The 25,233-nt window shown below is 50.8% G+C and overlaps 14 protein-coding genes across 14 annotated transcripts; 6 read left to right on the top strand and 8 right to left on the bottom strand.

Moving 5' to 3' along the window:
- Positions 1-148: 148 nt before the first annotated feature.
- Positions 149-2,543, top strand: M438DRAFT_334074 (cysteine proteinase; the record flags this gene model as incomplete). The annotated part of the gene is made up of 4 exons (XM_029903674.1): positions 149-181; positions 245-388; positions 452-465; positions 521-2,543. The coding sequence occupies 4 exons, from the start codon at positions 149-151 to the stop codon at positions 2,541-2,543; spliced, it is 2,214 nt and encodes a 737-aa protein (XP_029762344.1).
- Positions 2,544-3,013: 470 nt separating this feature from the next.
- On the bottom strand, positions 3,014-3,445 carry M438DRAFT_373634 (Yos1-like protein; the record flags this gene model as incomplete). The annotated part of the gene is made up of 4 exons (XM_029908436.1): positions 3,014-3,069; positions 3,125-3,235; positions 3,290-3,349; positions 3,412-3,445. 4 exons carry the CDS (start codon positions 3,443-3,445, stop codon positions 3,014-3,016), a joined length of 261 nt encoding a protein of 86 aa, XP_029762343.1.
- A 169-nt stretch (positions 3,446-3,614) lies between these two features.
- On the top strand, positions 3,615-5,395 carry M438DRAFT_373633 (uncharacterized protein; the record flags this gene model as incomplete). The annotated part of the gene is made up of 3 exons (XM_029908435.1): positions 3,615-3,633; positions 3,696-4,169; positions 4,218-5,395. The coding sequence occupies 3 exons, from the start codon at positions 3,615-3,617 to the stop codon at positions 5,393-5,395; spliced, it is 1,671 nt and encodes a 556-aa protein (XP_029762342.1).
- A 126-nt stretch (positions 5,396-5,521) lies between these two features.
- Positions 5,522-6,349, top strand: M438DRAFT_191490 (uncharacterized protein). The gene is made up of 2 exons (XM_029899256.1): positions 5,522-5,637; positions 5,688-6,349. Exon 2 carries the CDS (start codon positions 5,698-5,700, stop codon positions 6,253-6,255), a length of 558 nt encoding a protein of 185 aa, XP_029762341.1. The 5' UTR covers positions 5,522-5,637; positions 5,688-5,697; the 3' UTR covers positions 6,256-6,349.
- Positions 6,350-7,452: 1,103 nt separating this feature from the next.
- On the top strand, positions 7,453-7,974 carry M438DRAFT_334071 (uncharacterized protein; the record flags this gene model as incomplete). Its single annotated transcript, XM_029903673.1, has 1 exon — positions 7,453-7,974. One exon carries the CDS (start codon positions 7,453-7,455, stop codon positions 7,972-7,974), a length of 522 nt encoding a protein of 173 aa, XP_029762340.1.
- Positions 7,948-8,837, bottom strand: M438DRAFT_316487 (Glyoxalase/Bleomycin resistance protein/Dihydroxybiphenyl dioxygenase). Its single transcript, XM_029902693.1, has 2 exons — positions 8,679-8,837; positions 7,948-8,584 (listed from the first exon to the last, which is right to left on the bottom strand). Exons 1-2 carry the CDS (start codon positions 8,816-8,818, stop codon positions 8,308-8,310), a joined length of 417 nt encoding a protein of 138 aa, XP_029762339.1. The 5' UTR covers positions 8,819-8,837; the 3' UTR covers positions 7,948-8,307.
- A 243-nt stretch (positions 8,838-9,080) lies between these two features.
- Positions 9,081-10,274, bottom strand: M438DRAFT_373631 (uncharacterized protein; the record flags this gene model as incomplete). Its single annotated transcript, XM_029908434.1, has 3 exons — positions 9,081-9,613; positions 9,668-10,037; positions 10,104-10,274. 3 exons carry the CDS (start codon positions 10,272-10,274, stop codon positions 9,081-9,083), a joined length of 1,074 nt encoding a protein of 357 aa, XP_029762338.1.
- A 557-nt stretch (positions 10,275-10,831) lies between these two features.
- On the bottom strand, positions 10,832-11,809 carry M438DRAFT_191452 (uncharacterized protein). Its single transcript, XM_029899254.1, has one exon. It carries the CDS (start codon positions 11,565-11,567, stop codon positions 11,028-11,030), a length of 540 nt encoding a protein of 179 aa, XP_029762337.1. The 5' UTR covers positions 11,568-11,809; the 3' UTR covers positions 10,832-11,027.
- M438DRAFT_191470 (Di-copper centre-containing protein) lies at positions 11,774-13,380 on the top strand. Its single transcript, XM_029899255.1, has 2 exons — positions 11,774-11,825; positions 11,899-13,380. Exon 2 carries the CDS (start codon positions 12,052-12,054, stop codon positions 13,228-13,230), a length of 1,179 nt encoding a protein of 392 aa, XP_029762336.1. The 5' UTR covers positions 11,774-11,825; positions 11,899-12,051; the 3' UTR covers positions 13,231-13,380.
- Positions 13,174-15,869, bottom strand: M438DRAFT_344539 (uncharacterized protein). Its single transcript, XM_029905253.1, has one exon. The coding sequence runs from the start codon at positions 15,691-15,693 to the stop codon at positions 13,531-13,533; it is 2,163 nt and encodes a 720-aa protein (XP_029762335.1). The 5' UTR covers positions 15,694-15,869; the 3' UTR covers positions 13,174-13,530.
- A 159-nt stretch (positions 15,870-16,028) lies between these two features.
- On the bottom strand, positions 16,029-17,810 carry M438DRAFT_344538 (uncharacterized protein). The gene is made up of 5 exons (XM_029905252.1): positions 17,753-17,810; positions 17,660-17,692; positions 17,499-17,594; positions 16,801-17,326; positions 16,029-16,746 (listed from the first exon to the last, which is right to left on the bottom strand). The coding sequence occupies exons 1-5, from the start codon at positions 17,753-17,755 to the stop codon at positions 16,229-16,231; spliced, it is 1,176 nt and encodes a 391-aa protein (XP_029762334.1). The 5' UTR covers positions 17,756-17,810; the 3' UTR covers positions 16,029-16,228.
- Positions 17,811-19,422: 1,612 nt separating this feature from the next.
- Positions 19,423-20,181, top strand: M438DRAFT_344536 (uncharacterized protein). Its single transcript, XM_029905251.1, has one exon. The coding sequence runs from the start codon at positions 19,503-19,505 to the stop codon at positions 19,968-19,970; it is 468 nt and encodes a 155-aa protein (XP_029762333.1). The 5' UTR covers positions 19,423-19,502; the 3' UTR covers positions 19,971-20,181.
- A 1,576-nt stretch (positions 20,182-21,757) lies between these two features.
- Positions 21,758-22,539, bottom strand: M438DRAFT_364293 (uncharacterized protein; the record flags this gene model as incomplete). Its single annotated transcript, XM_029907709.1, has 3 exons — positions 21,758-21,825; positions 21,879-22,056; positions 22,105-22,539. The coding sequence occupies 3 exons, from the start codon at positions 22,537-22,539 to the stop codon at positions 21,758-21,760; spliced, it is 681 nt and encodes a 226-aa protein (XP_029762332.1).
- A 266-nt stretch (positions 22,540-22,805) lies between these two features.
- Positions 22,806-24,799, bottom strand: M438DRAFT_316477 (carboxylesterase). Its single transcript, XM_029902692.1, has 4 exons — positions 24,307-24,799; positions 23,922-24,256; positions 23,533-23,861; positions 22,806-23,483 (listed from the first exon to the last, which is right to left on the bottom strand). The coding sequence occupies exons 1-4, from the start codon at positions 24,681-24,683 to the stop codon at positions 22,929-22,931; spliced, it is 1,596 nt and encodes a 531-aa protein (XP_029762331.1). The 5' UTR covers positions 24,684-24,799; the 3' UTR covers positions 22,806-22,928.
- Positions 24,800-25,233: the final 434 nt, after the last annotated feature.

Genomic DNA, 25,233 nt, shown 5'->3' with positions numbered 1-25,233 from the left:
GCATTCCAACGTGCACCTACATTCAGACTCTGTCGACATCCATCTTCCCAGACGGACTTGTTAATATTGGCCAATTGCTTGCCCGAGGACGGGAACGCAGTCGCGCCTGCCCCGACTTTGATGTACGCATCCCTCGTGGAACTGTAGAATGTCTTTCTTCGGCAAGCTCAAAGGAAACGCAGTGAGTAGTCTTGTTTCTCCCTGCCTTTGCGCCACGTTTGACTGACGATCACGACCATCTCAGACACCAGCGAGTCCGACCACCGGCAGTGCCCCTCCAAAGAAAGATGCCACCGCCCCCCAACCAACCCCACTAGAGAAGCACCTGGCCGATCTGGCTGGCCCTGTACGGCCGGATGGTAGCGACAAGTTCTTTGGTTTCGAAAATGTACGTAAATTCGTCCCCTCCCATCTCGACAGCGACACAGACTAATCGCGGCTCGACCAACAGTACGGAAGCACATGGTACGTGTCTATTAGCAGACATCACAAGTGACCTTCTCTGACCTTTGCGCAACAGCTATGCGAACTCGATCATACAATGTCTCTACTATTCGACAACCTTCCGCGAGAATGTCCTCAACTTTCCTCCACTTCCGCCGTCGCCCGAGCCTTCAGAGACAGATGCAGACAGGAGCATGAGCCTACAGAATGGCCTACCTTCTCCGGGAAACCACCTGCTAACTGCAGCGACCAACAACCTCACATCCAGCTCGCCTGCGAGAAGGCCTATCATTCTACCAAACTCGCCCGAAGCACAAACGACCAAACCTGATGACAAGGACTCTCCGGACTACAAGAAAAAGGTGGCTATGAAGTCGGGTCCCGTCTTGGAGATGCAAATGAGCAACTCCAACGCATACGGCATGTCCGAGTCTCTCTTTACCTCGTTGAAGGACATATTCGAGTCCATCATTGGTCACCAGTCACGCACAGGAATCATCAGTCCCCTCAAGTTTCTCGAGATTCTGAGAAAGGAAAACGAGATGTTCCGCTCTGCCATGCATCAAGACGCCCACGAGTTCTTGAATCTGCTGTTGAATCAAGTCGTTGACAATGTAGAGATGTACTCGAAGATGCTGCCAGCCATCAACGGAACCCTCAACGGCAACGGCCATGCAGAACCGAGCATGGCAGGCGCCATGTCCGCTATGGCGAAAGCTCATAATACTGCTGGCATGAGTGGCGCTGGCTGGGTACACGACCTTTTCGAGGGCCTTCTCACTTCAGAAACACGTTGCTTGAGCTGCGAGAATACGTCACAAAGAGATGAGGCCTTCATGGACTTGTCTGTCGACCTCGAGGCACACTCTTCGGTGACGGCTTGTCTGCGGAAATTTTCCGAGGAGGAGATGTTGTGCGAACGGAACAAATTCCACTGCGACAACTGCGGTGGCTTGCAGGAAGCCGAGAAGAGAATGAAGATCAAACGACTACCACGCATTCTGGCACTCCACCTAAAACGATTCAAGTACACTGAGGACCTCCAGCGACTCCAAAAGCTTTTCCATCGTGTTGTATACCCTTATCATTTGCGACTTTTTAATACCACCGACGACGCAGAGGACCCAGACCGACTTTACGAACTTTACGCTGTTGTTGTGCATATCGGTGGTGGCCCATACCATGGACATTATGTGTCTATAATCAAGACCCAGGATCGTGGGTGGCTGATGTTTGACGACGAGTTGGTTGAACCTGTCGATAAGAGCTTCGTCAGGAACTTCTTCGGTGGTGAGCCAAAGCCTGGAGTTCAGGACGCCAGACAGCTTGCTTGCGCCTACGTTCTTTTCTATCAGGAAACGACTCTGGAAGCCATGCAACGAGAACAGGAACAGGAGGCAAGACAGGCTGCAGCTGCCGCAAGCATGCCGAACAGAGATTCGGTCTCGAGGGAGACCCATCAAGGTGGTTTGATGATCAACGGTCTACGCAACACACACACTGTACAGTCACCGATTGAAGAAGAGCCCAACGCCTTTGCCAATCTTGCTCACGCCTCTACTGCTCCTGCCCTGTCTCAGCAACGATCGACCTTCAGCAGTCTGTCCACATCGCCTTTCCTCGGATCCGGCTTCGGATCTCTCGACAAGAAGGCGGCAAAACAAGCGGAAAAAGAACGCAAGGCACAAGAGAAGGAAGCTAGGAAGCTGGCAGATGCTAAGAGGAAGGAGGCGGCCGAAGCCACAAGAAATGCCTGGAAGAAACAGAATGAGGACTATCTGGCAGCGATCGAGCTCAGCAAGCAAACAGCTGCGGAAGAGGCAACTCGCTCAGGAAACACGGCTTCGGATACACCAGCACCTTCAGCGCCAACAACTAGTTCTGCAGCAGATGGAAAAGACCGACCAGGACTCAGCAGATTCAGACACAGCTCGATGAGTCTGCGGCAGAAACCAAAGTTCTGGGCGTCAGGCAAAGAGAAGGAAGCAGGCAGCCCCATGCCGACACAAGCTGAAGAGCCGAGCAGCACAGGTGGAGGAGAAAAGGAGATCAAGAAGAACCGGTTCAGTCTGAGTAGAAAGAAGTCGACGGTGCTTTGAGGATCTGTGTACATAGTACTACACTTTATTCCGCGCAGTTGGTGTAATGCATAGGGCAGATTTTGGACATATACAAAAGGACTGTCTGGCGGCGTTTCATTATTGCAGACGATGTTGGTGGGTGGCAGACAATACCCAGGTTGTTAGGCATTGGCAGCTTGATTTTCATGTTGAGGCTTTCTGTTCGATTATCATGTATGTGTTTGAAGTGTCTTCGTCTACTCCCACTCATGAACTGTACTCTGCCGTGTCATTTTCCATGTCTCGTGTCGTTCATGGTAGCCTTGGGCCCTTGAACAGCTGGCTTGTACAGCCGATGATGCACATCGTCTTCCAGAGTCGCACATATGGCCACGAGGTCTTCTCGACCGCTGGCCCCTCGCGTTTTGATGACAGCTGATCCGGATAGGGATGGAGGTCATGTTGTAATTTTCATTTGTTGTTCTATGCGCAAGCTCTTGTATAGTCCTTCATCCCAGTATAAGTTCGTAGACGATGATGAGAGTGTTGATGACGATAAGCGGTACTGTAGGCACTGAAGTCAGCACATGATATCTGGCAGACGCAGGAAGAGCACGTACTTCTCATAAGAGTGCGGACAGAAGAGATCAGGTTGATGACTTTCGACTTGACGCTGGTGTTGTCTGAAGGACCGCCGAATGCGGGCTCTTGCTGTGTGGATCCCCAGCCAACTGTTTGTATACTGTCAGTCGCAATTTCTCGACAGTAAAGGTGTAGATGCGTACTTCTGGCGAGGAAGCGGTCTTCGGAGAGAATGGCTATTGCGTTGACCAGCAATACCGAGACTGTGAGGGTGCACATGTTAGCTTGTGCATTGCGCGTCCGTCGAGCGGCGTAGATTGCATACCATAGAAAAGGCCTCCGAGGTTGAAGAAGAACATCTTGATGTGCCAGATGTCTTGTTGCGTCGGGGAAAGGTTGGAGGGTGGATGCGCTGTGGACAACAACAGCAGCTCTCCTTCTTCCCCACGTCGTGCTGAAGCCTTTCTCCGCAGTCATCCTCGCGACCACCAAAGCTGTCCTCACATCGCGTGTGCCAAGAACTACACCATGGCTCGCCAACTCATAGGTATGATATGTTCTTTATTCGAGAGGATCGTTCAGCTCTACATACTAATACCGACTTTCCAGATGTAATATTGGCTGGGCTTCTGCCTTTGACCATCTTGGTGCATTTGTACTTAGCCCCTTATACCAAGGTCGAGGAGTCGTTCAATATTCAAGCTATCCACGATACTTTGATTCATGGCATTCCGACGAGAAATGCTACGGCCTTCTTCAACTCGCATTATGATCACTTTACCTTTCCTGGGCCTGTACCTCGCACCTTTGTTGGTGCTGTCGTCATGTCTGGGTTGACTAGGCCTTTGCAGATTATCCTGAACTTGTTGTCACCAGGAGGTGTTGACAAGTTTACCTTCCAATTGGCTGCTAGAGGAGTGCTTGGGTTGCTCAATGCAGCAGCTTTAGTCCACTTCAAACGTGCAATCGATACTGCATACGGCAAGGTTGCAGGAAGATGGTATATCATCCTCCAGGCTTCTCAGTTCCATGTCATGTTCTATGCATCTCGAACTCTTCCCAACATGTTCGCCTTCAGCATCAGTGAGTTCAACAGCCCAAGCTAAGTCCCTTCCATTCTGACCAACTCAGCGACCTTAGCGTTGTCCAACCTCATCTCTGCTCAGGCAGTCGCGATCCGCTCTCAAAAAAGTGTCAAACGTCGCCGTCTAGCTTTGTACCTTCTCACTGCCTCAGGCATCATCTTCAGATCCGAAATCGCCATTCTTCTGGCCATGCAAACCCTCTATTTGCTGGTGCAGGGGAAGACTTCTCTGATCAATGAAGTCATACCTGCTGGAATATTCGGCTTGGTCATCGGCCTTGGTGTTACAGTCTCAGTGGACTCTTTCTTCTGGCAGCGCTTCCCCTTATGGCCTGAATTTATCGGCTTTGTCTACAATACAATTCAAGGCAAGTCATCGGACTGGGGTGTGAGTCCATGGCACTACTACTTCATCAACGCCATCCCTCGACTGCTGTTGAACCCAATTTCTTGGTCTTTTTGTATACCGTTGGCTCTGGTAAACCGCGCTACCCGCAAAACGAGCTTGGATATCTTGATACCCCTCCTTGCTTTCGTGGCTATCTACAGCGTCTTACCCCACAAAGAATGGCGATTCATCATCTACATCATCCCTGGTTTGACAGGCGTTGCAGCCGGAGGAGCATCGTGGATCTGGACTCGCCGAAGCAAGAGCATTCTCTACAGACTTTTGAGTCTCGGCCTTATCGCTTCGACCATTACATCTTTCGTGGGTAGCTTCAGCTTACTCTACATCTCAAGCCTGAATTACCCAGGCGGCGAGGCCTTCACACGTCTCCATGAACTCGTACCCAGCGGACAACAAACACCAATTCGCGTCTACATGGACAATCTCTCGTGCCAAACTGGTGTAACACGATTCTTAGAGAAGGATGCAGGCTCAAGATTTGTCTACGACAAGACTGAAGACGAAACAACACTTTTGGATCCAGCCTTCTGGCAGCAGTTTGACTACGTGCTCGCAGAAAGTCCTGAGCGTATCATTGGTAGCTGGGAAGTTGCTGATGTCATTCATGGCTATTCTGGAGTTGGTCTCGGAAACTTGGCTGGCAAGCAAGATAGTGCGCCTGCTCTGACCACACGTGGTTTCATCGCTCGACCCTTGAACAAGATGCTCGGAGTGTACAATGAGGTTGCTCGTGTGGCAAGTCAGAAGGCGACTGGTGGACGATGGCCTGTGGTGAAAATGGCACCTAAGATTCACATATTGAAAAGACAAGAGTAGTTCTCAAGTCATTAGGCGACATCTCGATTGGAGTTCTATCGTCGGTTCTGCTGGAAACAACAAAAGTATATCGCTGGTTATCCAGCTCGCATTTGTCCTTAGTCACTGGCCACGTGTTGGTCCTTCGATTTCAAATTCCTGGTTTCACTTGCTTGCTTTCACTCGTGCTTTCACCTGCTATATAAGCCACCTCCTTCTTCCACTCAACCTTCTTTTCTCTAATTCGGTTCGAAACATCATTGGTACCACAAAACAATATCTTCCGATTCGACATTCCGCTGACCAGCAACAGGGTCACCAACATGGCAAAACCACCCACCGATCCACGCCTTCAGCGCTGCCTGACCAGACTCGAGCACCTTTTCGCGTCCTGGGAAGAGTGCAACGGTAAACCCGACAACCACCGCAAAGACGACACTGAGGCACTGTTCGAAGACGCGTACATTCTTCCGACAAAGATCTTCTCACTCGAGCGCAAGGAACAAGACATCAAGAACAAGCTCGCAAAACTAGAAGAGGTTCTGGAATCGATCACTGCAAGGATGAACGAAGTCGACCTGGACGAACCACAATACAACGATCTGCATCAAGCAAGAGAAATCAAACTCGAGGACAAGTCAGGAAAATCAGAGGATGTATTCCTTTTGGACGACCCACAATATTACGCTCTGTATCACGAGAGAGCGATTGCAGTCGAGGAACAACAACGTTTGACAGAGGAGCACTCGAGTGTGCTGGCCGAGATGGCAAAGTCCAAAGAGACTTCCGACAAGGCCATGGAAACAAACATGGAAATTCTGGAGGAGAGACATGAGTTGGAGTGGTTCGGCAGAATACTCGACCACATCGAACCTTCTTGAATTCTTGCCGAAACAATAATGGTCTTCTGCAAATGCGCCAGAACTCCATCCAAGTGGCGTGGGAGCTTCATCGAACGTGATGAAAAGTTGAGTCTCTACTCACATATCAAGTTGACATAATAAGATGACCTTCATTAGAGGTATTTTCCTGAGACTGCAATACGAATTCAGTTAATTACCTCACTTTTATGTTACTTTCACATGCTCTCATCCTTCTCGTTAGCTATATAAGATCTTTCCTCTTCCAAATGTCCCAATCTTTTCTTCTTCAACCTAAACCACAACATCATCGGTATGAACAGAAGCCACTCTATGACATAACATCCGACTGACTATCAAACACACCAGACCTATGGCGGACCCTCACAACGAAGTCAGCCTGCAACACTGCGTAATCAGAACCGAGCACTTGTTCGCCTGGTGGCAGAGATGCAACGGTAACCCGGCTCTACATCGCCAACAGGAACATGCCTCGTCAAACATTATTATCAATTTATGCAAAATCGACATCTCTTTCCTTAAACACAAAGTAGAAGAGGGCATGCGAGAATGTGCAGACTTGCTGGTCAAAAGATCTGATACTGAGGCTGCCTGGAAGTTAGCACTGGAGGAAAATAATTCGTACATGATTCAGTCAGTTGCCCTAGATCAAAAGATGCAGGCGGCTTTTGGGAAATATCAGCACGAATACGAGACGCTTATCATAAATAAGGGCTTAATATTAGGACTAAAGAAGCAGCTCGCCAGTAAAGAGATAGTGTTGAAGGAGATTAAAGATGAAACAAAGCAGTTAGAGTGGTTCGAAAAGACGATCGTCCAGTACAAAGGATTTGCTTGATCTCTCACAAACGAAGCAGCAACGACATTTCATAGCTTCGTCATCACTGCTCTCTCTTCTGAACTTCACTCGAGAATAACCGGGCACTCTGCCGAGCTCACCTGCTATCCAAGTCAGCATACCAGAAACAACATCACTTAGCTAGTGCTCAATTCAAAGCTATCTCCCACTCTCACATATGTACATTTTCACTCAACTCTCATCTACTCTCACTCTCTCACCCTGCCCTTCTGCGATATAAAACTTCTCCATCCTGCCACTCTCTCGATCTTGCTTCTTCCAACTCAGGTCATTACATCAACGGTACCAACACATCCCTCCTACCGCTTGACACTCAACTAACAATCTAAAGCATCAACATGGCACCCTCATCGGTTGACCAAACAACCCAATCGCAGCCTGCTCTTACTACATCCGAGAAGATCAAAGGTCTTTACCCAAAGGAGGTGTACGAGAACTGGTTCAAGTGCTACGGCAATCCGGATGCCCACCGCCAAGAAGAACTCTCACATCAAACACATCTTCTCACACTCACCGAGCAAGACATGGCAACAATCAAGTCCATAACGAAGGAGACCGGACGCACTATGATGAAGTCAGATGCCCAACATCAGAAGATGGAAGAATATTGGACCAAGACCCAGGAGCTCGCAAACGAATCTGGATTTGATGGAGCAGAGCATGTGCGAGGAGTTTATCGGCTTTATCAGGCCGCGGTCAATGATCACCGCTACAAGTCGTCAAGTTATTTTTCAAGTGTTCGAGCTCTGCGACGTACACAAAAGGAGCTTGATCGATACAAGCAAAAGATCGACGAGATCAACGAGGGGAGAAGACAACTGAAGGTTTTCGGAAAGCACTACCTGGGTCGTGACGATTGAGTGCTTCAAGGGGAAGCAAGTGGAAGGGACGAGAGGCTGCTATATCACCTACACAAGCGGAGGACAGTAGACAGACTTCGGAGGTCAGCATGGAGGCAGCTTGCAGGCGCAGGCGCCATTGCTCTTTCCTACATTGCTTTCACGCGTCTTTCCACGCTGCTTTACTTCCACACTTCCACACTTCCACACTTCCACACTTCCACACCTTTCAAATCAGCATCAGAAGAAGACCGAAAAGGACAAACTCAACATACTTCCCTTCCCAAGCAAATACCACACCTCAATCAACACACCTAAAATTACCACCCCTCCCCTTCCCTCTCCCTCCACCTTTCAATCAACATAATTAGATATCTCGATCAAATTCCCATCCGGATCCCTCGTATAAACACTCTTCAGTTTCCCCCTAGCACCCGTCCTATCAACCACCTTGCCATCCTCCAAAACTTCCAATCCTTCCTTCTTCAACTCCGCCAGGACATCTGTGATGGGTGTGGATGTTAGAAAACAGAGGTCCGCGGTACCGGGTTTGGCGAGGCTAGCTTTTGGTTCGAATTCCGAGCCCGCTTGGTGCAGGTTTAGTTTTTGTTGGCCGAAGAGGAGGGCGTGTCTGTGTTAAGGAGAGAAGGGGTTAGTAGGAGGAGGTGGGATCGGAGTTTGTGAAGCTCAGATGGAGATATATGGGCTCATGGGTGGAGTTATACCTTTCGATGCCTGGGGGATCTTTCGATGAACGGAAGACTTCATGTTGCATTCCAAATCGCTTTGTGTAGAAGGCGACTGTTGCGTTTACATTTTTGCAAGTCAAGACGATGTGGTCGAGAGCTTTTACGGCGAACGGCATTTTCGAAGAGATGTGAGTCAAGGCAGGATGAATGCTATCCTCGAATATGTTTGGAGCTGTCAATCATGCATACGCAATACGAAATACGCCATTGCGGGGCTGTAAACCTTGTTTGGACTCGTATGATTTTTTGGAGAGGATGGAAGGAAAGAGCGACTGGATAGCCAAGCAAATACGTTCTGTGTGTCCGGCACGATATACAAGGAAAGAAAGAGAATGCGTCGAAACTAGAAGAAAAATCTGGGTATTGGGAAAACCCGCCTCACTGCCATGAAGGTCTCCTTGCTGGTGAGCCATAATGGAAACCATCATCTCTTATGACCTCGGTCGAATGCACGACCTCAGTGGTCTTGACAATACTCGGCAAATGAGCTGTAGAGTCATATGCTGATCCCCACTGGATTGTCGTCTTCAAACTCTTGAGCATCTGTGAACCATCCTCGATATGATTGAGCCGATGGCAAGATGCCGAACTCGTTCTTATCTGACAGATCACTCCGCATCGTGCCAGCAGTGTCTCATATGGTGTCCTGAGCCGGATCGCTAGACTTGCTATGATACTGAGATTTTGTTCGAGTTGCCACCAGGTCGATGGCGCTACCATGTCTCTGAGAGGATCTTGGGTGATTCGATAGGTATGTAGGTATACCATGTTGGCGACTGAGGACATGGTGACGAATAAACCTACACCGACCAGCAAGCCCAAGGCAATCAATTCGTGTAGTGGTCGGTTCGCGCCCTTGACGAAGGTGACGGGCGTCAAAGACAGAAGCATGCTTGTCACCACGCCGAATCCTGGAAAATGTCAGTCAAGTGGTCAACGAAGAGACGCATGATTATGTTTCTCACCGAGTGTGACATAGGCTACAAGTTGTATGCGCTGAGGTGACCAGCAATGTGCTGCCTCGTTACCATCCCACAGCGCAGAGATCGGCTGGCACTGTAAAAATTGAAAGATGGTGGTCGCAATTGTACAGGCGACTTGAACAAAGACAATCCAACAAAAGACAAATCTCCAAGGGCGGTCTTCTCTGGTACGAAGAACAGTGCAAGCGATTGAACACTTTGCGAAGCAGATCGACCATACACAGATAGGCTGCGTCAAGAAGCCGAAATAGAGGGCCTTGATCGATCTGGCCGAGTCTACAAATGTCGTATGTCTACCCAGACCATAGTGACAGCTGATGGCGGTGAGTACGAAGTCTACCATTGCCAGCACCTAAACACGAGCACATATGTCAGGACATGCTGTCTCGACGGTGACATGACACTATATTGTACTTACCAAAGCTGCAGTGATCATGCCATCGATCCATACAAGAGGCGAAGAACGGCGAGCTCGTATCCGGACACCATATAGGACGAGGCCCAATGTAAGAGTAATTGTTGTGGGGACCAGCAGCGCAGCTTGCGTATTGTTTTTGGGTCCGGTGAACTGCGGCAGATCCGCAGACATGTTGTGCTGGTTTCGGTGCTGGAGTTGTATATTGGCTCGATGGGGATTCAGAATTGATTTTAAAGCTCGAGAGTATGAGGAAAGAACGATGAAAGACCGCCTTCTCAGATTCCAGATGCTAGGAACCACATGGCAAGGACACTAACCGCAACTAATAGCAGACGAGACAGAACGTGCTTTTTGCTTCTGTCCAGTAGAAAGAGCTTCATGCATAATCTCGAGTGTGTCTCAAGACCACTTGGTCTTGGTGGCATGCAGGATATCTCATGAAGGGGAACCAGAGGCAAGAGCGTGGAGATCGAGTTGCATTCGCCCTGCTTCGGCGTCCTGCAGGTGCATCTTCTGGGAACGACGCGTGCATGTGATCCGCCGCATGAGGTTTTAGTCATGAGTGATGAGGATATCATGGCCATGGAGTAGACCGTCTGGCAACCTGCAACCTAGAAATCGGAAGTCGCGGGCTCTCTCAAGATGTACTTTTTGACTGTCGATGTGAGGCAAGGTGTTGAATGCTGCCCAGACGGAGGACGGAAGCTTGCATCTCTTGTTCTGGCCGCATGGTGCCGCCCATCACGCTACTGCACGCAGATACTGTATGAGCGTTAGTGATAGCCGTCAGACTATTCCACTTGCACAGTTGTCATCCACAAGCTGCGAATCTTTGGAGGGCGCGTCAGCCTCATCGAGGTGCTGTCAAAGACCTACGAAGAGCATTGAAACTCGATGAACAATTGTTGAGGCTCTCAGAAGAATCTAGGCGGAGGTGACCAGTCGAAACACGAGAGCTGAGGGCAGATCTGCCTCTCCAACAGATAGGGCAAGCATCAACAAAAGATCGAACCAAGGCCAGGCGACCCAGGCCTGAGCTTTGCAAGACGGGCAAACAACCCTTCTATTGACGCCGGAAGTGCACTGAGGAAGAAGAGATTCGTTGATCTTCAGGTTCCACGTCCGGTTCGGCAAGACACCGTTGGAACGGGAAGCGCACACCCCACAAGACAGCAAGATGAAACGAACGGACATTGTCGTCTCTGCCAAGTTGACGCGTCCAAAGCAGCCTGTCAACTCACGGTCTCCCAAATGCTTCACTGGACACTTTCCTCGCTGTGCCGGTGATCCCAATACCACTCTAGGGCAGAATCGCTTGGGTATGCAACCGCGGCTCGATAACAGGCAGGGCAAAGATGCAGTCTCGGCTGGTAAATTGATCGCCAGGTACCATGCCACCACGCCGTGGCACGTCAGAGATAGAGATCTCTCAAGTCTATCTTTGCGCAAGAGCGACTCTGCCATCAATCGATCCGGTACACATTATTCCTAAAAATATCGCCTTCTTCTGTGCAAGGTCAATCCTTTCATATCGCCCGTGAGCGGATCACAGGTACTGCAGCCAGATGGGTTCCACTCTGCTCTTCTGCACACCACTATTTGGCCCGTGACCTGCTTCTTTCTGAGCCGCTCTTCCCAGAACAAGAGGCGGGCCTTCTCGTTACGAGAAAATACCTTGCGATGCCTGCTCTTTTGCTGCAGCGGCATACAATTCTTGGATAGGTGGGCCCGCACCATGATCGACATCCTTACCAAACAGAGATAGAGAGAGCTCACCAGCTGCATATATATGTAGGCCCCTTCTGCTCATTTCGCTGCCTATCACTCTCCCCAATCTCTACACATTCGTTATTTGTGTGATCATTCACCGCATTCGTTTGCTCGGAGTCTGATCTGTACCGTTCTTTATCTTCTATATTCATAATACACCCCGAAAGCAATAATCAAGATGCATTTCAAGACCTCCGTGGCCGCACTCGCTTCAATCAGTGCTCTGGCAGCTGCTCAAGCACCCAGCATCGACCAATGGACCCAGCAAGAAATTAACAATGGCACTGCCTGGACAGAGGTTACCCAGATCGCCTCGGAGAACCAAATCTACAATGTGGGCACTCGTGGCGACGTCTCGTGCCAATATGGCAATGCGAAAGTGAGAAAGGAGTTCCGCCACATGTCGAATGCAGACCGTAAGGCCTTTACCGATGCCGCTACCTGCCTGATGAAGACACCTCCCCAGCACATGCGTGCAGACCAGGCCAAAAACTACCCCGGAGTCAAGTCTCGTCACGACGAATATGTCGCTACCCACATCAACATGACCATGAACATCCACGCCACCGCAGACTTCCTTGCATGGCACCGCAACTTCATCTGGCACTACGAGTCAGACTTGAAGACTCTCTGTGGTTACGAAGGTACCCTCCCCTACTGGAACTGGGCCTTGGACGCCGCAGCCCCCCAAGACTCGCCCCTCTTCAACGGCGATGAATACAGCATGGGTTCCAACGGCGAATACATCTCCGGCCGCAGCGACACCTACCTCTACACCCAAGGCATAAACATGCCCCCCGGCACCGGCGGCGGCTGCGTGAACTCCGGCCCCTTCAAATCCGTCCAACTCCACCTCGGCCCTCTGGACCTCCCCAACGCAGAGAACGTAAATTCGAACTATCAGTACAACCCCCGCTGCCTCAAGCGCGACTTCAACTCCTTCTTCTCGAACAGCTACAACACAATCTCCAACGTCACCGAGCTCGTGCTCGAAAGCATCTACCTCGAAGACTTCCAAGACCGCATGCAAGGCTACGCCTCCGGCGACCCCTTCGGCGTACACGGTGGCGGACATTGGACAGTCGGCGGAGATGCTTCCGACTTCCACTCCTCCCCCAACGACCCCCTGTTCTTCCTCCACCACGGTATGATCGACTACATCTGGACCACATGGCAAAACCTGGACATCTACCGTCGTCAACTCATCATCAAGGGTACTTCCACTCTGGGCAACAGTCCCCCTAGTGCCGAGATGACTTTGGACGATATGATTCCTTTCGGTTTCGTCACCGGTGATGTCGAGTTCCGTAAGCTTATGGATACTTTTGGTGATGCTTATTGTTATCGTTATGAGTAAGGAAGGGGCTTTTTCTAAATCTCTCTGCTGTAGAGGCGAGGAAATGCTTGTTTGTATATACTTCTTGCACGAAAGACTTTCTAGATTTGTATCGCTTTTTAATGATGATTTTGAAAATGGAAAGAGCGTCTGACGAATCATCTATCGACCTTTCCTTATCTGTCATACATGCTTCCCTCGTTTTCACTTAGACGGAGCGACCGTCTGTCCAATTTGGTAGTCGAGAGTTGTATGAATGATTGTTTTTGTCATCAAGAATTATACTCTTTGTCTAATAATGATGCATCTCATTCCGCCAATTTATGCACCGAAGGTCTTTCTGACCCACTCAACCCACACGCCCACATCACCCACGAGTTCCAGAGCCTTGGCCAACTTCTGAGCAGCTTTATTCTGCTCTTCCTGGCTACCTTTGACTACGTTCTGCGACAAGACCATAACTTGGCCGTCACTAGAGATACTCGTGCTAATACTAGCCAATCCACCTTCCACACCTGCGAGAGGGAACACGAAGTCCAAAGTTGGCGATGGTTGCGTAGACAGCGATATATCCACAGAGACGGCGGTGCCAGTGCTGAGATTGGCGCCGCTGAGTAAATCAGCTAGCGAGACAGATGGTTCGTCATTCGAAGGAGTAGCGGTGGTCGAGGACGGGAGGAAAATGGTACGCAGCAGACTTCCCAAGCAAGCCCATTGTCTCAACACAGGTAACAGTGTAATAACCTGGCGAGGATGCGCGAAAGGGATCGAACTCAGCACATAGCCGAAATCTTGCTTGGGCACGTAGAGCGCATTCTTGTGTTGCACTCTTCCACCATCAGGGGTGAGCACATCAGTGGTTTCCGAGGCTGCGGGGCCGGAAGATTGGATCATTGGCTTGTTGAGTATGGGAATCTCAGATGGCTTCTGTAGGAGCGATCCTTCATATGTATGTTGGATGTCAGGGAGGTCAGACATCAAATTAGCAGCGCCAACAGATTGTAAGATGGCATTGGCGGCAGTCCAGGGCATAGTAAGCGGTGGGTTGAGCCTTGCGACAAAGCGTACAGCGGGAGGTTTTTGAGCGCCTGAGTTAGGATTGCTGTCAATGGCCATGGCATCACCTGCGTTTTGATTGTTGTCGGAGAGGTATGTTGGTGGTGGATCCTGCCAGTCAATGCTTTGGTTACCGGAGAGCAGGTCGGTCGGATCGGTCGTTTCTTCGGCTGATTTGAGGATGCGGTCGGCGATCCAGGACGACGAGACACGAATAGAGGGATACATGTCGGGGGAGCTGGCTTCAGCTGTGATGTCGAGCGCGAAGACTGGCTCGTCTGCATCGTTTGTAGGCGTAGTAGAAGGCTTGGAGTCAAGATCCATAGCGGATTCGTCCTTTGTCGCATTTGACGGAGACAGGTATATGTTGCTCTTCTCCATCCAGTAGTCCAGACTTAGGCCAATCTTTCTTCGCGTGTGCATCTGAGGACGACCGCTCCTCTTGCACAAGACATGTCTCTCTGCTCTCAGCTCAGTGTTTCCACGCTTCGATTGGACAATTGTAAGTGCAGCTTGTTTCTCATGTTCGTAAAGTTTTTTCAGGCTCTCGTAGACGCCTGTGATTGCTTCAAAGCAGTTGAGTTGATCGTATACACTCAATTTGTCCAGCCTAGCCAGGGTTTCGAGGTTCGCAGCGAAGCGATCGAGTTTGGTGTTGATGGCAGAGATGCCAGGTGGAGGCGTCAGATCCTCGAGCAGAACTCTGGCAGCGGCGGGCTGATGAGACGTGACGGCCTGATCTTGACTGGAAAACGAGAGATCAATATGGGTGGGTAGGTTGTCCTTGAATTGGAAGTCGATCAAGACGTTGTTCTTGCCAGCGACAGCGACTGGTCTATTACCCTCGAACTTGCGTGCTTCTCTCTTAGCTTCAACTTCGACATCCAGGCCTGCCCAGCGTCCAACTCTTCTCACACCCTCTTCGCTGACGCGGCCAAAGCGTCGTTTGTCTTGCCGTCCAAGAAGCTTGCCAAGTACGGTATCCAGCTTCGTCCTACGCTCGTCGTCTTCGTTGCGTTTGCCCGAAGGAATGCCTAGGTCGGACAAGCTCAGGTTCATGGGCTGTGAAGCGGCGGCTGCGTCGAGCAAGGCCGAGGGGGTACCCATGTCCAGACCAGCTAGAGCAGCGGGCGAGGCAAAAGCGAGCAAGTTGTTGGATGGCGAGGCGCCCAGCAGGTTGTTAGACATGGCTGAGAGACCCGAATTGCTCGTCTGGCTCAAGCTGCTTGTCATGGCGATGCCACTCATTGCAGGCTTGGAAGCCGAAGCATGCTGTGGTTGCGCCGTCGTGGAGGTGGCGCCTTTGCCGGCCGTCGTAGGTACGCTGCGAGGAGTCGGCGTGTTTGTCTGGGCAGGATTGCTCAGCGACGTCTGTGAGAGCGGGTGTTTGCTGAGGAAGCTCGCATTTGTCGTATTCGGCGTCGTCATGGCGATTTTATTTTTGGAGCGTCGCGAAGATGTCGTGTCGAGACCTTCACTTGCACCATCATTTGCTTGATTGCTGCCTGTCTTCAATGAGCATGAGAGCAACCACGGAAGCTACTATGTGACTTTGGCTTGCAACGCCATACCGCGCCGGAATCATGATCCGTTGAATGCAACCACTTTACACCACTTCACGTGACGCCCTCTCTCCTCCGTTTCCACCCGCGCCTTGCGCCATGCGCCATCAACCCCATCAGATGCATCCACATCCACATCCGCCTTCCGCGTCTGGGGTTAGCCATTACGATGCACTGTCTCACTTGGCAATGACCTTGATGTTTGGAAAATATGCAATTCGCTGAAAAGACAAAAAGTAAGGTACTTCGGATCTAATGGCAGTGCCTGTGAAAGGCCACGCCTGCCTTCCATTTCCTCTTGCTGTGTGAAATTATCGCCATCCAATCCACTTCATCTCCGGTGTCTGTTCCCCTTCTCCCCACTCCTCTTTTGCTTGCCGTGGTCGCGTGAAATCCCCCATTTAGGGCTTGGAGATGGGAACAACCATCTCGAGGTCGACGTTCTCAGCGTTGATTGCTGTCTTGTGAACGTTGGCACCGTCGACCTTACCACAGAGCGTCTCGACGATGATACCAGTAATCTGGTAGGGATCGGCGTTCGAGGCGGGTCTGCGGTCCTCGAAGTAGCCCTTGCCTGACTCGGCGACAGCACGGTTGACGCGGACACTTGAGCCACGGTCGGCGACACCCCAGGTGAACTTATCCATCGAGGCGGTCTCGTGCTTGCCCGTCATACGGAGGGCGTTGTCCTCACCGTACACATCCATGTGCTCCTTGTGACGCTTGGCCAACTTCTCCATGGCTTCCTCGATGACCTTCATACCGCCATCTTGGCGCATGGCTTCCGTTGAGACGTTGGTGTGAAGACCGGCACCGTTCCAGTCGCCGGGAATGGGCTTGGGGGCGAGGGTGACCTTGACACCAAAGTCTTCGGCAACGCGGTGGAGGATGAAACGGGACATCCAGAGCTCGTCACCAACTAGGTAAGAGTGTTAGTTTGTGTATGTAATTAGATGCTTCGAGAATCACGTACGGTTGATGCCGGTGCAAGGACCGACTTGGTACTCCCACTGGGCGGGCATGACCTCGGCGTTGGTACCAGAGATGTTCAGACCAGCGTAGAAGCAGGCCATGTAGTGAGCCTCGACGATGTCACGGCAGAAGACCTTGCCGGTACCGACACCACAGTAGTAAGGGCCCTGGGGAGCGGGGAAACCGTTCTTGGGCCAGCCGAATGGCCAGCCGTCGACATCGAGAAGAGTGTACTCCTGCTCGAGACCGAACCAGAAGCCCTCGCCGGCGTTGGCCTCCATCAGGAGAGCGGCGTCGTGACGGAAGTTGAAGGCGTTGGGCTTGCCATCGGACATCCAGGTCTCGCACATGACGAGGACGTTGGGCTTGCCGCGGAAGGGGTCGTCGTAGACGGCAACGGGGCGGAGGTAGACATCCGAGTTGTTGCCAGGGGCCTGACCTGTTGACGAACCGTCGAAGTTCCATTCTGGCAGCTCATCGAGACCAACGCGACCCTTGGCGACTTGCTTGTCATCACGGTCGATAGTCTGTGACGCAAGTTAGAAGCAAACTCTGCATGAGGGATATACTGAAAATCGCTAGCCCTTGCGCGGTTTTCGGACCAGAGGTGATTACTCGACCGCATTGGCGGGGCAGCCATGCCGGAAGAGCCTCCACCGCGCGACTTTGGCCGCGCGACTTTCTGCTTGTGTGACTGACCTTGCACTTGGATCTCATGCCGTTGGAGCCATCGATCCAAACATATTCGGCAATGATGCGTTTGGGCGACTGCTCAAGGCTCAGGTATTTCTTGAGCTGTGGTAATGGTCAGCGACGCTCTCGAAGAGCACATTGCTGTGCTTCTTCTGAGATATCCTCACAGTCTGAGTGTTGGAGAGATATGCTGAATCCGGCTGCGCAATTGTGTTAGTCGGCTGTTTCTTCTCGCAAACATGTCATTGGCAGTGACTCACCATAGTGACGGTTGTGGATGTGTGTTGACTTGGGTAGTCGATTAAGATAGAGACAAGAAGAATAAGTGCACGCTGCGTGTGACAGACGGCAAGCGGATAGAGCAGACGGAAGTGTTTGCGATGGGATTGGAAAGTGAAAGCAAAGGTCAGAGCGAGGGCAAAGGCTGGGGAAGTTATTTGAACCAAGAAAGCAAGAGCGAGCTTCTGGTGTTGACCACGCGAGCTCGGCCTGCGATAAGAGTCCCTGCCTAACAGGTACTTCATTCAACCGCCCGCTCTCACCTGCCGCGCCGACGACGCCATCGTTGCATATTCGCCGAACCACTAACAATGCCATATCAGTCTTTATTGCAACCCTCTTTCCCCCTCCCTCAAGACAAAGCAGCCTCTCTATCGCTGTTCCGTGCTGCTGCTGTCATCCTATTGCATTGTCCCATTTGTATCACAACACCGGCCGCCCAGCGTCCATTGACAGTTTCCATCTCCTAAGGAAGCCCGCCGACTACGTGTGTCCTACAACTATTCCTCGGCTTGTCGCTTAAGACCGGCCTAAATGGCTGGGACCCTTATCGTTGATTCGTTGCTGTGTCTATTTCCGTCATGATTTTGATTCTATTCTTTGTTTGTTTCGTCTGCCATGGCTCTCCCAAGATTATAATTCTCTCGTGGTTTTCGTATCCTCCTGACTCCCTGCTCCTTCGCCAGGATTGGTGTTTCGTATCGCAGAGGGATTGCCTTGCGTGTCCCGAGTCGCAATTGTGATTCCTTCCGGTCAAATGCTGGAGATAGTGGCTTGCACCAAGTCACCGATCCCCAGACTTGCTCCGTCCAATAAACTTCTTCCGCCTCTTTACAACGGAAACCCGGCGCAGAGGTTCGTGCCTTGTTGAACCCAGGATATTCTGGAAGCCCAGATCTCAACTCTGTCTTGATTCTTCAGGGTCTCGTTGAACAACGCCGGCCTGGATTCACGTCAAAGTCGCATCTTTGTCAAAGTTCAGCAAAGAGAAGCATGCAACTCGTTCTGTAGTCTCGAAGGAAGGCGCGACGCCTCTATCGCGCCCTACTTGACTTTCTTTGTTGGACCACTCCGCCGCACAACCTATGTGGGCTTGGAGACGGGCCTAATCAATGCTCTTATCGCAGCCAATGGGGAAGCGCACGATTTGATTACAATGACACTGATCCCCGTGTAACAGTGCGCGTCCCGTTGCCCGAGCCCGAAGTGTTTGCCAAGTTTGCCGCCTGTCCGTCGTCCCAACGCCGCTCTCGGGGCGGCCTTTTGACAGGTCTTGAAACTCCTGACCTGCCGTTGATTCTCTTCTACCACTTGAAACAGGTATCCAACGGTGGTATGAGCATGGGCTGAAAGGAGCATGTTATTACTTAATTCACGGTCTCTGTACCTGCCTGCTTGACTGAGATCAAATAACTGCGCCCTGTCCCGAGTCATGAAGGCATATAAAAGCAAACATAATTCACGCAAACCATGTAAGAGCCGCGGCCACGACGTTCTTCTCAAGTAAAAGCGTGATTTTGTAAAGGGCGCCGAGGGTCTATCTTCGGAGTTCAGACGGGGTTGCTGGTCACGCAAAGATTGAAGCTAAACTTGGGTCCGTCAAGCGACTTTACTTTTCGATGTTGCACCTCGCATTTGTCTCTAGTGGACCACCTCCAGCACACCTGTGCTGGCTACAGAACAACGTTCGAGAAACATTCGAGAAGGTTGTTTGTCACTCATCCAACGACGATGCCCGGCTTTCCTTCCGTCTGTCTTTCAGAGTTTGAGGAACCGGCGGACGCATACTTTGCTGGGCTGACGTCCTATTACGAGATAACTACCAAAACGACGACATCGGTCACATCGCACACCATCCTGCAAACCTCTACGTCCAGCTTCACACCTCTAAGTATACCGGTCAGGTCCTATTGGGTAGTCGTGCTCTCTAGCCCATCCAACACAAAGAAGCAAAGCGTTGCGAACATCAATATTACGAGAGAAAAATCATCGCCGGAAACCCCAGCCTCGATCTGTCATTCGATCTTGAAAACGACATCTGCCGAGATATCTGCCTCGACAACGTGCAAACGCTTTACCTACACTCTTTCTCATGGGATCCCGTTGTATGCCAAAGACACTGCACAATCGAGGCAACAGATGCGCTTTGTATCGCTTGGTCGATTTCGCGTGCTCAGAAGCAATCGCGAGGGCTCCTGAAGAAAAATGGTGCCGGAGAGGTTCATGAATACTGTCGCACTTTTCAAGACGCCACGGTCTTTGGCCCACGGCGATCGAGCGCTTTGGTGGCATGGAATTGATGTTTTTATATCGTTCTTAGAAGGCGTGTTCGAGTGTTTCTAGATGGTAAGTCTGCATGGACAACATGTTGATTGTCTGGTCAATTTTTACGCAGAAAAACGTCCGTCCTTACACTTTCCTATACCGTTCATGATGTCAAACACATACGACCCATGCTTTCCATTCTCATGCATTTTTATCGCTATCATCTGCAGTATCAGGAGCATTTCAGCAGTCATTTCCCTCCTCATAGAACCACAATGGTCTGGGTGTTGAAGCCAGCACTACGCACTTGGAGTGAATCGCAACACGCCTCGCATGTGAAAGCAAGCCCGTAATTGTTCCGCGATAGCAGAGACGCGTTCAACGCGCAGGTAGGTAATGCTGGAATGGTCATTGTCTCATCCCAGCCCAACCAGTCATCAAAAGTCGCCTTGAACGCGCACAGCGGCAGCATGTGTCTCATGCAAACCCCCTATTACCATGTCTGTGGCCACTACGGTGTTCCAGCTGTTGCGCCGCATGGCCGTTGTGCCCGCGCAGAAGGTATACCAGGAGCCTGTTGGGAGGAGAAGCATATTGGCATCGAGACTGTGGAAGAATCGTGTGGAAACTGTAGGCGTATAGCCACAGATGCAACAATCAACGGCAATCGCTCGAGCACTGGACCAATCGACATTAACAAGTTCAACGAGCTCGTTAAGCTGCACAAGGAGACCTGCGACCTCCGGTATTGCTCTAGATTCCTAGCACCAGTACAACTTACTAACACTAAATATAGTGCAAGCAAAGCTAGCCAGGCTAGCGACCACCCTCGACCGAAGCCATGATACGACCCCTTTCGATCCCCTTCCACACAGCCACACAAGCGAGCCGGGTCCACGTCGACTCTCTGGCCTGAAGCTCTCTCTGTAACAACATTCTGCATAGCGACGGCGTAAACAGCATAAAGAGGAGCAGGGGCGTTTTTCCCACTTTTCAAATTCACTACATTGAAAACCCCCTATCACTTACTCTCCTCTCCACAGTCGTGTCGGTTGGTTCCATGTTAAGATGCAAGAAGGTATTCATAGATATGAGTCTGACCACTGAAAGCTCGAGAATCCTAGTCAGGGGCAGGAGCTCTCTGCAGACAACTGCTATGCTGCAAGAAACATTCTGTATGTTGACAGGCAGTTTCGTAGCCCCTTGCTGACCTTGAGATCCAGGCACTTCTGAGCTCTCCCAGCTATACGATCGATCTGCAAAAACCTGCGTCAAAATGCAAGATGTTTTTTGCAACTTTCGAAATGTCCGCTGAGAGCCAGCTATGGATGGTACTCTCACCGGACAATCACTGGATCTCAAAAAACCTTTCTGTATTCTGACAAGGGGTTGAGAGCCCATCGCTGATCGCGGGGAGCAGAGAAATATCAAGGTTGGCGAAAAAACTAACTCGGGCTCTCAGCGGCCAGCTCGATCTGTTTAATCATACGTCAAAAGGCAAGAAGTTTTTCACGCGTAGGGAGCTGGCCACTGAGAGCCCCTTTTCTGGAAGCTGCAAGCAATGCTCTCGCTGGACAATCACTGGATTTCACAAAACATTGTGCATTTTTACGGGTATTTCAGGGGATTGACTCTGTACATGGGATTGAGCTAACTACTGCTAATTACAGCTAACGCTTTCGGTTTTCCATTCCACCGCTTCACTTTCATTCTCCACCGCTTCACTCTCTTCTGTATGACTTGCGCGACTGCATGACTTCCTCAGATTCGATGCGGTCGTGGCTTCTCTCTGTATACCATGGTTAGTTCCGTTTGATGTTGCATCAGAACCAGATCACATACTTCTCTGCTCGGCGATGGCTGCTTGTGCGGTTCCCGGAGCACGAGGAGGACGTGGGAGGTGGTCGTTGGCAGCAGCAGCAGCGAACGTCTCGCGGTTCAAAGTTAGGAGTCTGAGATTCTTGTAGCCCCTCGAGGGGTACATCTGGTGGGTCTGGGCGACGACGAGACCCAGGTCATGCTATCGAGTGTCAGAAAGAGATGAAGATTTGATGGATTGTGTACTAACCTGCGAGTCGTGCGTGGCTTGCGAATTCTGGGGAGACATTTCGGTAGGTGTTGTGGCAGCTGATGATGCGTTACTGTTGGATCCACTACCGCTGCCGCCAGTGGTGCTGCTGTCGCTGCTCGCGTATTCTTGAACGTCCAAGTTACCACCCTTGTTCAGCTTTGACTTTCTCCTCTTGCCGGATTTGGTACCACGCTCCCATCGTCTGAGAATGTCGCTCTTGATTATGTTGGCAGCAGGCAATAAAGAAACAGCCTCGCGGAGAAAGACAGGAGGAGCAGCCTCTCCGTATGGTCCGTAGCAAGGCGCGATTGAGGGACCATCGAGTGGGTCTGGATACGTCCACATGCCGAACGGAGCTGACGACGTGACGAAGTTGCCGAGTCTCTTGACACGCGTGTTATACACGCTGTGTGTGTTGTCGAAGTTCGACATATTGCGTTGCGTCAATGTGTTGTCGTTTGGTTGGCGTACGTGGAAAGAGGTGAGAGTTTGCGTGGAGTCAACGCAAGGTGTACGGGGTCGACGACAGGGTCCGGAACCTTCTATATACTGTTTCGACGCACCAAACATGTCTTCGACGAGTTTGCGTGGAGTGAACGCAAAGTGTACGGGGTGAAGTGTACGGGGTCGACAACAGGGTCCGGAACCTTCTATAAACTGTTTCGACGCACGAAACATGTCTTCGACGAATCGTCTCTGTGGGGTTTGCTCATTGTGAAGGACGAGTAAGACAGGCATGTTTCCGAGACAAATGAGACAAACGAGACGTTTATGAACAAAGCCCACCAAAACATATTCTGCAGTGATACTATATCACCTACTCATTCGTTCATGACATTCCAGCCTTCAAGACCTCGTTCCCATCTATCATCCTCCCACATGTCCATCTCACCGTTTGACTTGAGTCTGTACATCATCTTCGGGCCTTGTTGGCTCCATTGCACATCTTCTCCCTTCACAAATCGAGCAAAGACTCCGTTGACCTCCTCAAGAATCTTCTTCTCGCCGACAGTCAAGCCTTGACCCAAACCACAACCCCAGAACCAGATTGCACGATCGGTTGAGTGAGTGACTTTCCAGTCCGGAGGAGCGATGAAGTCAGCACACTTTGCCCGCCAGTCGATACGGTAGCGGAGGAGATCTTTGCCGATGGTGAAACCACCTTTCGAAAGACGGTCTGCGAAACCACGCTCGAGGTCGTGAACTTGGACGTCTGCGTATAGACGACCGAATAGATCAGGCCAATCTTCAGCAAAAGCAGGGAGCTTCTTTCCTGGCACACGAAGCTCCATGAGTTTCTTGACCTTGGACTCTGGATAATCAGCCGTGAGGCGCTCGTAGACGGCATCATAACTCCAGTCGGGAGTACGCCATGCCTTCAAGGATTGTCAGCTGTCGAATCATGAATTCATGTGGGGACCTTACTCCATATAAGTAGTGCTCCGATTGCACTTCTCCGTTCATGATTTTGATACCACGGGCTATGAGTTGTTTGGCGAACGAACCATCGTTGATGCTTTGGATGATATCTTTGCTGATGAATGAGCCATCAGTGACAGGACGAAACTCATGAAGCTTCATGCTGCTCTGCGCAGAGATCATCTGTCGGGACGGAACTTTTCTGAGACGAGACAACTTCTCAGCCGGGCTCAGCGAGAGGGGTATGTCCAGCCATCTAAGGAGTTCATCAAACTGCTTCTGGTGACCATCAGTTGAGCGAGGCTGTACACCTGGTCCATTAGACAGCATTGCAACTAACAGGGGTTTTGATTAGCACTCCGTCATTTATTTGACGTCAGCTTGTGATCTGATACCTCGTTTTATGATGGCAGATCGCTCCGGAAGATATACATCGTAAGCAAGCTGTTGAAAAGTTGAGTAAGAACCGGCAGAGTAGCCAGCAACAGTGATATTATCCTTGTCTCCGCCGAAAGACGTAATGCGATCATGTGTCCATTCCAGGGCAGTGCGTTGATCCCAAAATCCAAAGTTTGAATAGGCTTCGTTGTTACCTCTCGCCTCGTCTTCCAGTTCCTTACCTGCCAGGAATCCGAAAGCATTTAGTCTGTAAGCAGGCATGACGACGATCGCTTTGAACGCTGTCTCGCTCAAGAGTTCTGCCAGAGCTCCAGGAACCAAGTTCGGATCACTACAAGGAAGTCAGTAACAGCATCCGTCCAGTTGTATGTTGAGTCTTACCCAAACTGAAGCCAGCCTCCATGAATGTAGAAGAGAACTGGCCAGCCTTCTGCTGGTCGATCTCCCGAAGGTATCCAGATATTCAGCTGGAGGCAGTCCTCATCCCATATGCTAGGATTTGGTAGGCCAATGAAGCCCGGCTGAGGACAGACGCCTGCTTGGCCGATATAACTGGCTGGCTGCTCTTTGCTGCCATACCGATGCGACAGTGGCAGATGCCGAGGTGCCCGAAATCGTTCTACAGGATGGGCGTAAGGGATGCCTCCAAAATAGTGGCAGAGGACATTGGACGACGATCTGTCTGTGACACTGAGGCCCTCAATACATCCCAATTCACCCAGATCTAATGTATACGAAGATTTGCTGAACTTGGCCATGTTGTGTAGAGAACAGAATGAGAATAACGATGCTGGGCCGAAGTCGCGAGCTGTATCGGACTTATAGCAGAAGTCCGAATATGTCGCAATAGTCGTTAATAATCAACATCATGGCATGCGAGTAACACAAAGTCGTATCATCTCCATATCTACTCACTCATTATCTTCGGCCAGTATCTCGCTGTTTTCGATATGCTATCTTGCCCGTTGCCCGCTGGGAGCTGCTCGAGCGGGGGGTTTCCACGCACTTCAAGAAGGGCAAGCGCAGCCGAACAACGACACATCTTTTCGTCTCGTAAACCTTCCCATTTCTGGTCTTTCCATCGACCTTCCACCAAACAATTTGCGATCGTCCAGCACTGTCAACCTACGTTGATATTGAACTTCGTGGGGAATGCACACAATTACTCACTTCACTTCAATGCGCGGACATTGATAGGTGACACGAGTGTCTGAACTCGGGGACCTCTCGACCACTTTTAACGACAGAGCATCTTTTGGACCTGTCTGTCCGGGGAATTCGCTACAATACAGCATCAATCAAAAGAGA

Source organism: Aureobasidium pullulans (assembly GCF_000721785.1).
Source record: "Aureobasidium pullulans EXF-150 unplaced genomic scaffold scaffold_6, whole genome shotgun sequence".
NCBI lineage: Eukaryota > Fungi > Ascomycota > Dothideomycetes > Dothideales > Saccotheciaceae > Aureobasidium > Aureobasidium pullulans.
Note: the sequence above shows the minus strand (reverse complement) of the source record. Positions and strands in the feature narration are given on the sequence as shown.